Source organism: Pristiophorus japonicus, chromosome 17 (assembly GCF_044704955.1).
Source record: "Pristiophorus japonicus isolate sPriJap1 chromosome 17, sPriJap1.hap1, whole genome shotgun sequence".
NCBI classification, from domain to species: Eukaryota; Metazoa; Chordata; class Chondrichthyes; family Pristiophoridae; genus Pristiophorus; species Pristiophorus japonicus.
Window position 1 is genome coordinate 102,174,574 of NC_091993.1, and position 13,890 is coordinate 102,188,463.

The 13,890-nt window shown below is 46.8% G+C and overlaps 1 protein-coding gene across 2 annotated transcripts in view; it reads left to right on the plus strand.

The window, feature by feature from the left end:
- The window catches only part of LOC139228246 (copine-8-like), a 781,549-nt gene that overhangs the window by 156,099 nt on the left and 611,560 nt on the right, over window positions 1-13,890 (plus strand). For both annotated transcript variants that reach the window (XM_070859423.1, XM_070859422.1), the window contains exon 4: window positions 1,700-1,803. In XM_070859423.1, coding sequence (XP_070715524.1) covers window positions 1,700-1,803 — 104 coding nt within the window. The remainder of the gene's footprint in view (window positions 1-1,699; window positions 1,804-13,890) is intronic.

A 13,890-nucleotide genomic window follows, 5' to 3' on the forward strand; every position in this document is an offset into this window, starting at 1 on the left:
GAGAGCAGGTTAAAATTGCAGACGTTGCGATCATGGCAGTTTTCAGACAGGTAAATGTGGGGGCAATGTTTTAACTTCCCACCGGGCAGGTTTCTGCTGAGTGAGTAGGATTAAAATTCTCCCCTTTGGTTCTGATCTTTCAAGGAGTAGGGAAATGTAATCTGTAGAATACAAGTGGTTAGGTTTACACAATATGGATTATAATAAACTAATATCCTGGAGTTGACACAAAAATGCCTTTGGGGGTTCGGAGAATATTTCATAGTTTTACCTTCCTAGGTATTTTGCCCATGTTATTTACCTCCACGAGGAGATCGAGTAATTTGAAAAGATCATGAGATTAAAAATTGTACATTATCTGTCAGATATAGCAGTCTCGATGGCCAAAATAGCTTTTTCTTATTCAATACCTTTGCATTTGTATTTGAAGTGAGGCATGCAAGTTCTGCAGTTTAAAGGCAAGGTGAAGCATGGATCCTTCATTCAAAATATGATCTCTCATTTCTAATATGTATGGAAGATGTGATGACGATCTGTGGGATAAACAACATTTATGTTAGTTATTAAATTTTAAAATCTTTATTCAGAAGTAGGGCAAATTAATTGAAACTGAGATAATGAATTTTTAAATATTTCTGTGGCTTGTGAATTCTGTCTGGCCTATGTCCCAATTTTTCTAGTTTTCGAGATACAACTTTTTCAGATAATTCAGATAATATTTGGATGCACCTGTTTATTTCTTATGTTTTGGGCACATCAGGGTGTGGGATATTAGAGCTCGGAATGGAACTCTTTATATTTCAGGCACCCATTATCGGCATCAAGCACTCACAGGTCAAGTATAGCACAGCCAGATACAGAGTAGAGCTCACTTTACTCTGCCCTAACAATGTGCTGCAGCCACTTAAAAGCACATGTTACTGCACCTATGTGGCATTTTTTCATTTCCCCAACACCAACAATCCCATGGTCTCCTTGTGTGAGATTGCGAAGTTGTTTGAATCAAAGGGAATATTGTGCTGTAGGCCTACGCCACTAAGAACTGGATTGAGACTGTTAAAACCTATTTCATGTAGGATTGTTACAGCCAGCAGACAATCGGGACTGAATTTGAACCCTGGGTCCCAGAGTTGAAAGGATGGCGCTGAACCCATTATACCATCCATTTCACTAACTTGTTTCTTTGTCCAGGTACAATGTCCGAAATCTGGAATCCTTGGGACTGAGTCTCTGCCAGTTTTTGGGTTTTTCCGGATTTCAGACAAGAAAATCAATAGTCTGAAATCCGGAATCTTCGATCAACTCCGTGCCAGGTTTTGAGCGGTGAGGTCTGAAATCTGACAAAACTTGAAATCCGGCACGGATTCGGTCGAAGATTCCGGATTTCAGACTTGATTTTCTTGTCTGAAATCCGGAATCCTCGACCGAATATTGCCGGATATTGGGTTTTGTCTCTCAAATGTCCAGTTTTCGGACAATAATTCCTGATTTCCGGATGACTCCATCAGCTGTGCGCAAAATGCCCAGTCTTTGGACAATAATTCCGGATTCTGGATGACTCCATCAGCTATGCGCAAAATGTCTGGTTTTCAGACAATTCCGTTTTTTGGAGTTCCGGATTCGGGACGTTGCGCCTGTAATACTTTTGCAATCTGTCTAATGTGGGCATGGAAGCTAACACTCTCAAATTTATTTGCAGTTTGGAAGAACAGAAGTAATCGACAACACCTTAAACCCAGACTTTGTACGGAAGTTCATCCTAGATTACTTCTTTGAGGAACGGCAAAATCTGCGATTTGATTTGTAAGTTTGTCCTTCACTGCAGTTGCACAGATATTTTTCTTGAGATCTGAAGGGGGAAGAAGTTTGGGAGAAGTAGCGATGGGAAATCAAAGCAGGAATTATCATTCAAATATTTATGTTACACCCATACAACCCTCTATTTTAGGTTAATTAAATTGGGTCCACCGAATTCAATTAATCTCTCCAAAAATAGAGTTAACATTTCTGTGCTATAATTTCACAACGCACAATTAAAATGTGATTTTTTTTTTTGAAACACTGAATCATTTCCATTGACAAACTAGTGATTGTGTTGCATTCAAAGCAAACTATAAATATGCAACTGCAGCTTTTATGTTTTATTTCGAGGGTGGAATGCATTTAAATTGAATTCTATTTGATGTGCCATTTCCCCAAAGGAACATCATTAAACTCAAGTGCATTGACCAAGTTGCAAAGAATATTCAGTTCAGCTTCTTGCAACAGAGAGTGAAAGAAAAATGATGCTGGGTAGGCAGGTTGTGAAGATCTAAACAGAAAATAACGAGATGAAAAAGGACCAAAAAAAAAAGTAACAGGAAAGAGAGAGAAGCAATGAAAGAAAAGCAATGCAAGTAGGGGCCAAATTCTCATTGCTTACTTATGCCATTGTGAGGCTGGGGAAGGCAGGGCTTCACGTGTGCTACATATAAGCATGTACCGAGTGTTGCTCAGTTGATTCTCCTGTCAATATCACCCTACAATGTGACTTTGGCCTTTCTATGGACATGACCATCTGAATACAATTTCCATCCATTTGTTAAAATTAATCATCAACATGAGTAAAAAGCAGTTATCCTTGCTTTAAAAGAAAGAAAGACTTGCATTTATATAGCGCCTTTCATGACCACCGAACGTCTCAAAGCGCTTTACAGCCAATGAAGTACTTTTGGAGTGTGGTCACTGTTGTAATGTGGGAAATGCAGCAGCCAACTTGTGCACAGCAAACTCCCACAAACAGCAATGTGATAATGACCAGATAATCTGTTTTTGTTATGTTGATTGAGGGATAAATATTGGTCTCAGGACACCGGGGGTAATTCCCCTGCTCTTCTTTGAAATAGTGCCACGGGATCTTTTCCGTCCACCTGGGATGATAGACGGGTCCTCAGTTTAATGTCTCATTCGAAAGACTGCCCCTCTGACAGTGCAGCATTTCCTCAGCACTGCACTGGAGTGTCAGCCTAGATTTATGTGCTCAAGTTCCTGGAATGGGACTTGAACCCATAACCTCAGACGAGTGTGTTACCCACTGAGCCACAGCTGACACTATATTCATGCTGACTTTTTTTTCTCAGCTGACGTGAACAAATGAAGAAAATATTCCTAATTGTTTGGTAAGCATGAGTCTGAATTCTACTATTTTGCAGCCCAATGCATTGGATCAATAGATATCACTCTCTCTTTTCCTACCTTTCTGCTTTCAAGTCCTCTTCCTTCAGCCATGAAGAAGACTGCCAGTTTACAACATGAATGAGTAAGGCATCCCAACCTCAACAATCAATGAAATAATATTCAGATGTCATGTACCAATCATTGTATGTTCTTAACACAGTCTTGTATAGCTTGGTACTGCACTTAACACTAAGGCTGCAATTTCCCGGGGGGGTCAGTGAGTGGGGTCGGTGACTGGTCAGGTAGGAAAGTGGTTATTTTTAACAGTGGGCTGGGAACCGCTGCCATGCGCCTTTCCCAATGTCGGGTCTGTCAGCACTGAGCAGGCTCGACAGGGGATCCAATTAAACTCATTATAAAGTCATTAACATATCATTAACAGGCTTTTTTAACTTACCTTTTCACTTCATGGCCATGGAAACCACACTATTCGGGGAGCATGGCTCTAAACCTGAGGCGGGAGTTCAGTGGCCATTGCTCCAGCTGATTACTTGACCACTTCAAATGTACAGTAAAAGCTCCCACCTGACAGATCTTCACTTGCCTCAGCCACAAACTGTTTCTCAGTCCATTTCCAACACAGATTCTGCAGACTTTCCACTTTCCAAGGTGGTAGATTTTTATTTTAACTAAAACAGTGAACATTTTCAGCTTTCAGCCATTCAGGAGCCCGCAATGTGGGCCCCACTTCAGCCAGGATATCTTCCTGGCAAGCACCATATGCCTATATCATGTAGGCGTGCTTTCTGTTTGGGGAAAAGGTGGGATTTCTGATACGTAATGTAATTCCTCCATTCCCATCTCTTCTTCTGATATGAGCATGGCGGGGGTAGGGGAAGCATCAGGTTCCGCACTCGTTGGAATTTCTCCAATGACAAAAAAGTGGGCAGACATTTGCACAAGTGGCCCCTATCCTGATGTGTACAATTTGGTCACTTCACACTCCGCCGTCCCTCTTCCGATCATGTTGTCTTGTCTTGTAGTCCTGAAATCATTCCACCTACTTCTTGGTCAAAATGAGATGCCAACCTGGTAAAGCTACCACAGAGGACTACATGCATGGTACAGAGGGAAATGTATGCCACCCTTGCCAGCGATGCTCACATCCCGAGAATGAATTTTTATAAATTATGATTTTTCATCGCGTGCTTATAATTTGGCAGCTACAGATTGAACCTCCCTTATCTGGAACCCTCGGGACCTGGCCTGTTTTGGATAAGGGATTTTTATGGATGAGGGGTGGTCAAGTTAAATTGGATGGTACAGGTACTGAGCAAGAGGATGTTGGGGCTGGGAGTGCGACAGAGAGAACATGGGGGGAGGCGATGTATTGCGAGGTCAGGCCAGCGATTGTGGGAGTCAGCAGCGAGGAAGGACTTCAATTTGTTCATGTTGGAGTTCTGCGCATGTGCCACCCGGTGGCCGGGAATGGTTCTGGATGAGGAGTGGTTCCGGATAAGGGAGTTCTGGATAAGGGAAGTTCAACCTGTACTTTATTTTTTATTCGTTCCTGGGATGTGGGCGTCGCTGGCAAGGCCGGTATTTATTGCCCATCCCTAATTGCCCTTGAGAAAATGGTGGTGAGCTGACATTTCAGGGGGCAGTTGAGAGTCGCCCAAATTGTGCGTCTGGAGTCACATGTAAGCCAGACTGGATAAGGATGGCAGATTTCCATTCCTAAAGGTCACTAGTGAACCAGATGGGGTTTTATGACAATCTGGTATTATGAAATCAAAATATTCCAGTTTTTTTTTTCCAGACCTTTTGATGAGTTCATTGATAATTTCTTATGTTCAAGTCACCGGTACCATCTGTTCACTTCACACAGCATAAAAATCTTGAAATTAAACAAATTTTCACATAAGGAGAGAAATTCAATTTGTGGCCTTCCATTTTGCACCTGACAAATGGACATATAGAAGTTAGAATCAGTGGGGTCCTCAACCACCCCATTGCCTGCTGTGCCATATTGAAGCAGTCCTGTGAAGTGACCAGTCTGTCCAATTGAAACCACCATTTGGGCTGCTTTACTATTCAAATCTGGCTCCTACGTAGTTTGTAGGACGCCAATGCAAAATTTAGGTACAAATGGGAGGAGCTTCTGCCACAGAAGCTCCGAGTTGTACTACATATTGACTGGCCTAACCGACAATCCTTACAGGGACAACTGGAGGCTGATTACAAACCGGACAGAATATGTTTTCAAAGTTATATTTTGGTGTAGTCAGGAGGAGCAAAGTCCCCCGATCAGCTCAACTGCCTCTTGATCGCTTCCTTCTGTGTGATTGTGAAGTGGCGCTTCCCTTTGATCAGGCTCAAATCCTCATGATGTAAAACAACTTCAAAAAGCAAATTTTAAAAACCGCACAAGCATCAACATTTCTTTCCTGTAGTGGTAAAACATCGCCTCCGTGTCAACATACTACAACAAACATAAGAAATAGGAGCAGGAGTAGGCCATTTGGTCCCTCGAGCCTGCTCCACCATTTAATAAGGTCATGGCTGATCTGATCTTGGGCTCAGCTCTACTTCCCATAAGCCTTCACTCCCTTATCACTCAAAAATCTATCTATCTCCACCTTAAATATATTCAATGGCCCAGCTTCCACAGCTCTCGGGGGCAGAGAATTCCACAGATTTACAACCTTCTGAGAAGAAGCTCCTCCTCATCTCTGTTTAAATGGGCATCCCTGTTATATCTCAAATAAAGCAATGTGACTGAGTAAGTGTGACCTTAGTCTCTTTATTCTGACTCCAGAGTGCCGGCACAGCATGGGAAGTCTGCTTATATGCAGTGCTCCCAAGGGATGCTGGGATTTTTTGGGACTCCAACAGATGCGCCCTCTGGTGGTGGCAGAATGCTGGTTACAAGGTGTTGCATACATAACATCACTCCCCTCCGCCCCCCCCCACCCCTGCCAAAAGAAAGTCAATAGTGCACGTATTTACACGGTGAGACAATCTGGGGCTTTCCTCCCCCTTGTCGGTCGTCTCGGTACAAACACAGGTGCAGGTGAGGTGGTTGGGCCTTCGTTGGGCTGCTGTGCAGCTGGCCTTGCTGGGGATGTTGAGTTCAGCCTCGTGGTCAACCGTGATGTCAGTTGCCACTTGTGTGTGTATCGGAGGGTCGAAGTTGGTGGTGTCCTCTTCAGGTTGCTCGTGGCTGTCTGTGAATCGCAGTTTGGTTTGGTCCAAATGCTTTCTGCAAGTTAGTCCATTTGCAAGTTTGACCTCAAACATCCTACTCCCTTCTTTGGCTATGACAGTGCCAACAAGCCATTTGGGACCATGTCCATAGTTGAGTACAAATATAGGGTCATTGACTTCAGTATCACGTGACAAATTTGCGCGATCATGGTACATGCTTTGTTGATGTCACCTGCCCTCGACATGATCATGGAGATCAGGGTGGACTAGAGAGAGCCTTGTCTTGAGTGCCCTTTTCATGAGCAGTTCGGGAGGAGGAAGCCCGTTGAGCGAGTGGGGTCTTGTGCGGTAGTTGAGCAGGACTCGGGACGGGTGGGTTCTGCAGGGTGCCTTCCGACACGCGTTTCAAGCTTTGCTTGATGGTTTGTACTGCCCGTTCTGCCTGGCTGTTAGAGAAGCGGGCTTGAACGGGGCAGATGTGATGTGCTTGATCCCATTGCGGGTCGTGAATTCTTTGAATTCAGCGCAAGTGAAGCACGGCCCATTGTCGCTGACAAGGTCATCAGGCAGGCCATGTGTGGCAAACATGGTTCGTAGGCTTTCGATGGTGGCAGTGGATGTGCTTACAGACATTATTACACGCTCAATTCATTTTGAATAAGCATCCACAACAACCAAAAACATTTTGCCTAGAAACGCGCCAGCGAAGTCAACCTGGATCCTAGACCACGGTTTGGAGGGCCATGACCACAAACTTAGCGGCGCCTCCCTGGGTGCATTGCTCAGCTGAGAGCAAGTGTTGCATTGGCGCACGCAAGACTCCAAATCTGAGTCGATGCTGGGCCACCACTCATGGGATATGGCTATAGCTTTTATCATTACTATGCCTGGGAGGGCATTGTGTCGGTCGCGTAAAAACATTTCCCTGCCTTTCTTAGGCAAAACTACGCGATTACCCCACAAAAGACAGTCCGCCTGTATGGACATTTCATCTTTGCGCCGCTGGAATGGCTTGATCTCTTCATGCATTTCCACTGGGACGCTGAACCAGCTCCCATGGAGGACACAGTTTTTTTTACAAGGGACAGTAAAGGATCCTGGCTGGTCCAGGTTCTGATCTGGTGGGCCGTGACGGGTGACTTTTCATTTTCAAATGCATTCATCACCAAAAGCAAGTCTGCAGGCTGTGCTATTTCCACCCCAGTGGTGGGCAATGTAGCCGACTGAGAGCATCAGCGCAGTTCTCTGTGCCTGGCCTGTGGTGAATTACATAGTTATATGCAGATAGCTTGAGCGCCCATCTTTGGATACGAGCAGAGGCATTGGTATTACTACCTTTGCTCTCTGAGAATAGCGATATGAGCGGCTTATGGTCAGTTTCTAACTCGAACTTAAGCTTAAACAGATACTGGTGCATTTTTTTCACCCCGTAAACGCATGCTAGAGCTTTTTCAATCATGCTGTAGGCCCTTTTGGCCTTGGACAAACTCCTGGACGCATAAGCGACCAGTTACAATGTTCCCGATTCGTTTGCTTGTTGTAACACACATCTGACCCCGTATGAAGACGCATCGCAAACTAGCACTAAACATTTACATGGGTCATACAGAACAAGCAGTTTGTTGGAACATAACAGATTTCTGGCTTTCTCAAAAACAGTCTCTTGTGATTTCCCCCATACCCAGTCATCTCCCTGCGTAGCAACACATGTAGAGGTTCTAGCAAGGTGCTTAACCCGGGTAGGAAATTACCAAAATAATTGAGGAGTCCCAGGAACGATCGCAGCTCCGTCACGTTCTGTGGTCTCGGCGCGTTCTTGATGGCCTCCGTCTTGGCGTCGGTGGGTCTGATGCCATCTGCCGTGATTCTTCTCCTTAAGAACTCGATCTCTGGCGCCAGGAAAACACACTTCGAGCATTTCAACCTGAGTCCCACACGATCTAGCCGACTTAGAACCTCTTCCAGGTTCTGCAATGTTCGATGGTGTCCTGACCTGTGATCAATATGTCGTCCTGGAAAACCACGGTGCGCGGAACCGCCTTGGGTAGCGGGTACTGGTCCTGCAGCGAAAAACGGTTAATCGTTACTTTATAGCCCCCACAAATTCTGACCGTGCCATCACCCTCGAGAACCAGAACAGTCGGACTGGCCCACTCGTTGAACTCAACCGGCATGACGATGCCCTCTCATTGCAGCCTGTCCAGCTCGATCTCCACTTTCTCTCGCATCATGTATGGCACCACACGTGCCTTGTGGTGGAGGGGTCGTGTACCGGGAACCAAGTGGATCTGCACGTTCACCCCAGAGAAATTTCCGATGCCTGGCTCAAACAACAATGCAAACTTGCTCAAAACCTGGGCATATGAGGCGTCGTCGACGGATGAAAGTGCTCGGATGTCGTCCCAGTTCCAGTGGATTTTTTCCAGCCAGCTTCTGCCGAACAGTGTGGGGCCAAACCCTGGTACAATCCATAGTGGTAGTTCGTGCACCGCTCCATCATAGGAGACTTTTACTGCTGCACTGCCAATTACAGGGATCAGCTCTTAAGTGTAAGTTCTCAGCTTGGTATGAATAGGGCTCAGCTTGGGCCTTTGTGCCTTGTTGCACCACAGCCTCTCAAAGGCCTTTTTGCTCATGATAGACTGACTCACACCAGTGTCCAATTCCTTGGATACTGGAATTCCGTTCAGTTCAACTTTTAACATGATCAGTGGACATTTCGTGGTGAAAGTGCGTACCCCGTACATTTCTGCCTCCTCTCTGAGTCTCTAGTTCAGTTTTATCTGCCATGGATCGGTCTTCCTCTGCAACGTGGTGGTTTACAGGGTTTGCAGCTCTTCTGCACATTCGCTGGAGGTGTCCCATTGTTCCATATCCTTTGCACGCATAGTATTTGAAGCGGCATTGATGGACTCGATGATCACCTCCGCAGCGCCAACAAGATGTTTATTGCCTCGCATTCACACTTGATGGTGGACTCTGAGTCATCTGAGGTGGTGCAGCTGCAGGCCTAAAAATGATGTTACTTTTGTGTACAGTACTTGCCGATGCATCTTTATGCTGTGACATTTGTTTGGTGTTATCGCTGGTGGACATAAATGCCTCGGCTATCGTTATGGCTTTGCTCAGGTTTGGTGTTTCAACAGTCAATAGTTTGCGAAGGATAACCTCATGGCCAATGCCAAGCACAAAAAAGTCTCTTAGCATTTGTTCCAGGAATCCACCGAATTCGCAATGTCCTGCAATGCGCCTTAGTTCATTGACTTAGCTCACCACTTCCTGGCCTTCAGACCGTTGACTTGTATAACATCGATATCTTGCCATCAGAATGCTCTCCTTCGGATTTAGGTGCCCATGGACCAGCGTACACAGTTATTCATACGATTTGGTTGTTGGTTTCACCGGAGCAAAAAGATTCTTCATGAGGCCATAGGTTGTTGCCCCGCAGACGGTGAGGAGGATCGCCCTTTGTTTGGTAGCATTTTCATTCCCTTCCAGCTCATTGGCCGCAAAGTATTGGTTGAGTTGCTCCATGAAGACTTCCCAATCATCACCTTCTGAGAATTTCTCCAGGATCCAGCAGTTCTCTGCATTTTCACGTGATGGTTCGTTATCCCATCCTCGTCGCCAGTTGTTATATCTCAAATAAAGCAACGTGACTGAGTACTGTAGACTTGAGTAATTGTGACCTTAGTCTCTTTATTCTGACTCCAGAGTGCCGGCACAGCATGGGAGACCTGCTTATATGCAGTGCTCCCATGGGAATCTCTTGGGACTTCAACAGATGCACCCTCTGGTGGCGGTAGAATGCTGGTTACAAGGTGTTGCATATATAACAAACCCTTTATTCTGATACTATGCCCCTAAGTTCTAGATTCCCCCACGAGGGGAAACATCCTCTCTGCATCTACCTTGTTGAGCCCCCTCATTATCTTATATGTTTCATTAAGATCACCTCTCATTCTTCTAAACTCCAATGAATATAGGCCCAACCTACTCCACCTATCTTCAAACTACAATCCCTTCATCTCTGGAATCAACCGAGTGAACCGTCTCTGAGTTGCCTCCAATGCAAGTATATCCCTCCTTAAATAAGGAGACCAAAACTGTACACAGTACTCAGGTGTGGCCTTAGAAATACCCTATACAGTTGTAGCAGGACTTCTCTGCTTTTATACACCATCCCATTTGTAATAAAGGCCAACATTCTATTTGCCTTCCTGATTACTTGCTGTACCTGCATGCTACCCTTTTGTGTTTCATACACAAGGACCCCCAGGTCCCTCTATACTGCAGCATTTTGTAATTTTTCTCCATTTAAATAATTTGTTTTTTTATTTTTTTCTGCCAAAATGGATAACCTCACACTTTTTAGCACATTATATGCCAACTTCCAAATTTTTTGCCCACTCACTTAGCCTGTCTATATCCTGTTGCAGATTTTTTGTGTCCTCCTCACAACTTGCTTTCCCACCCATCTTTGTATCGTCGGCAAACTTGGTTACATTACACTCGGTCCCTTCATCCAAATCATTAATATAGATTGTAAATAGTTGAGGCCCCAGCACCGATCCCAGAGGCTCCCCAGAAGTTACCGTTTGCCAACCGGAATATTACCCATTTATCCTGACTCTATTTTCTGTTAATTAGCCAATCTTCTATCCATGCTAATATATTACCCCCAACCCCGTGAACTTTTATCTTGTGCAGCAACCATTTATGTGGCACATTATTGAATGCCTTCTGGAATTCCAAATACTTCACATCCACTGGTTCCTGCTCATGATACTGTGTTAATTTAATAATTTTATTGCACATTTTGTAATTTTATGTCTTTGTTGTTACAAACCTTATTTTCATTAGTAAGTACACAGCTTATGGGGAAACCAACATGGCAGTCAAAAGGATCTTCAAAAAATATTCAGAGTAATTTGATTTGTTTCCTTTTTCCTTTCTTTTACAGGTAGATATTGCTAACAACTCATGCTTAATCTGTTATTTCCATATGTCTTTAGTAGTTCTTCATGGATGTTTGGCTACCTGCTTTTGCTGTGTTTGACTTCACGGTGGGGCGGACAATAATCAAGGGAATAATGGAGGCATGTGAAAAAGGAACGGCAGTAATCATGGGGGATTTTAACCTACATATCGATTGGTCAAATCAAATCGCACGGGGTAGCCTTGAGGAGGAATTCATAGAATGCATGCGGGATTGTTTCTTAGAACAGTATGTTACAGAACCTACAAGGGAGCAAGCTATCTTAGATCTGGTCCTATGTAATGAGCACAGAACTGAACCCAGACAGAGTCAGCATATTTAGGGGAGGAGAGGAGAACCAGTGAGTATAGAACTGAACCCAGCCACAGTCAGCACCTTTAGCGGAGGAGAGGGGAGCCAGTGAGCATGGAAGTGAACCCAGACAGAGTCAGCATCTTCAGGAGGGAGATGGATTGGAACCTGGGAATGCAAAACCGATCCCAGACAGAGTTGGCATATTCAGGGGAGGAGAGGGAGGGAAACCAGTGAGTGTAGAACTGAACCCTGCCAGAGTCAGCATCCTTAGTGGAGGAGAGGGGATCCAGCAAATATCGAACTGATTCCAGCCAGAGTCAACAACTTCAGGGGAGGAGAGAGATGGGAGGGGGGGAACCCGTGAGTGTAGAACTGGACCCAGCCAGAGTCGGCATCTTCAGCGGAGGAGAGGGGAGCCAGTGAGTGTATATCTGAATCCAGCTAGAGTCAGCACCGACAGGGGAGGGGAGGGATGGGAATGAGGGGAACCACTGAGTGTAGAGCTGATCCCAGTCACAGTTAGCTCGTTCAGAGGAGAAGAGGGAGGGGAACCAGTGAGTGTAGAACTGATCCCAGTCATAATCAGCACCTTCAGGGGAGGAGAGGGAGGGGAACCAGTGAGTGTAGAACTGCTCCCAGACAGAGTCAGCAACTTTAGGGAACGAGAGGGCGGGGAAGCAATGAGTATCGAACTGAACCCAGACAGAGTCAGCATCTTTAGGGGAGGAGAGGGGAACCAGTGAGTGTAGAACTGAACCCAGCCAGAGTCAACATCTTGAGGGGAGGAGGAGGAGAGGGGGAGCCAGTGAGTATAGAACTGAACCCAGCCAGAGTCAGCACCTTCAGGGGAGTCGAGGGAGGGGAACCAGTGAGTGTAGAACTGAACCAGCCAGAGCCAGCATCTTCAGGAGAGGTGAGGGAGGAGAATCAGTGAGTGTAGAACAGAACCCGGACAGAGTCAGCACCTTCAGGTGAGGAGGGGAAGGGAAACCAGTGAGTGTAGAACTGCACGCAGCCAGAGTCAGCGTCTTCAGGGGAGGAGAGGGGAACCAGTGAGTGGGGAACGGAACCCAGCCAGAGTCAGCATCTTCAGGGGAGGGGCAGATGAGAGGGAGGGAAACCAGTGAGTGCAAAACTAAACCCAGATTGAGTCGGCATCTTCAGCGGAGGAGAGGGGAGCCAGTGAGTCAATATCTGAATCCAGCCAGAATCAGCAACGACAGGGGAGGAGAGGGAGGGGAACCAGTGAGTGTAGAACTGATCCCAGTCATAATCAGCACCTTCAGGGGAGGAGAGGGAGGGGAACCAGTGAGTGTAGAACTGCTCCCAGACAGAGTCAGCAACTTTAGGGAGGTGATACTGAAAGTATGGTGTGATGGACAAAATATGTACAGGTGCAGTGTCGAGAATCCAGAACCCTCGGCTGTTCTGGATTTCGGGCTTTTCTGGACTTTCGCTCGTTTTTCTGACGTCACGCATCCGCAAACACCTGAGCCCAGGTTTGGGTATTTCCATATTTCGGAATGTCAGAAAGGGGGGGGTCCCCGCCGTGGAGCTGTTCGGGTCGCCGGCCCCCGTTCATAAGGTCGTCGGGCAGGGCCCCGCCGTGGTGGAGCTGTTCGTGTGGGTCCCGCTGTGGTGGAGGTGTTCGGGCCGGGCCCCTCTGTGGTGGAGCTGTTCGGGTGGGCCCCGCTGTGGTGGAGCTGTTCGGGTGGGTCCCGCTGTGCTGGAGCTGTTCGGGCCGGGCCCCGCTGTGGTGGAGCTGTTCGTGTGGGTCCCGCTGTGGTGGAGGTGTTCGTGTGGGTCCCGCTGTGGTGGAGCTGTTTGGGCCGGGCCCCGCCATGGTGGAGCTGTTCGTGTGGGTCCCGCTGAGGTGGAGCTGTTCGTGTGGGTCCCGCTGTGGTGGAGGTGTTTGGGCCGGGCCCCGCCATGGTGGAGCTGTTCGGGCCGGGCCCCGCTGTGGTGGAGCTGTTCGTGTGGGTCCCGCTGAGGTGGAGCTGTTCGTGTGGGTACCGCTGTGTGGAGCTGTTCGGGTGGGTACCGCCATGGTGGAGCTGTTCGGGTGGGTACCGCTGTGGTGGAGGTGTTCGGGTGGGTCCCGCTGTGGTGGAGCTGTTCGGGTGGGTCCCGCTGTGGTGGAGCTGTTTGGGCCGGGCCACGCCATGGTGGAGCTGTTCGGGAGGGTCCCGCTGTGGTGGAGCTGTTTGGGCCGGGCCACGCCATGGTGGAGCTGT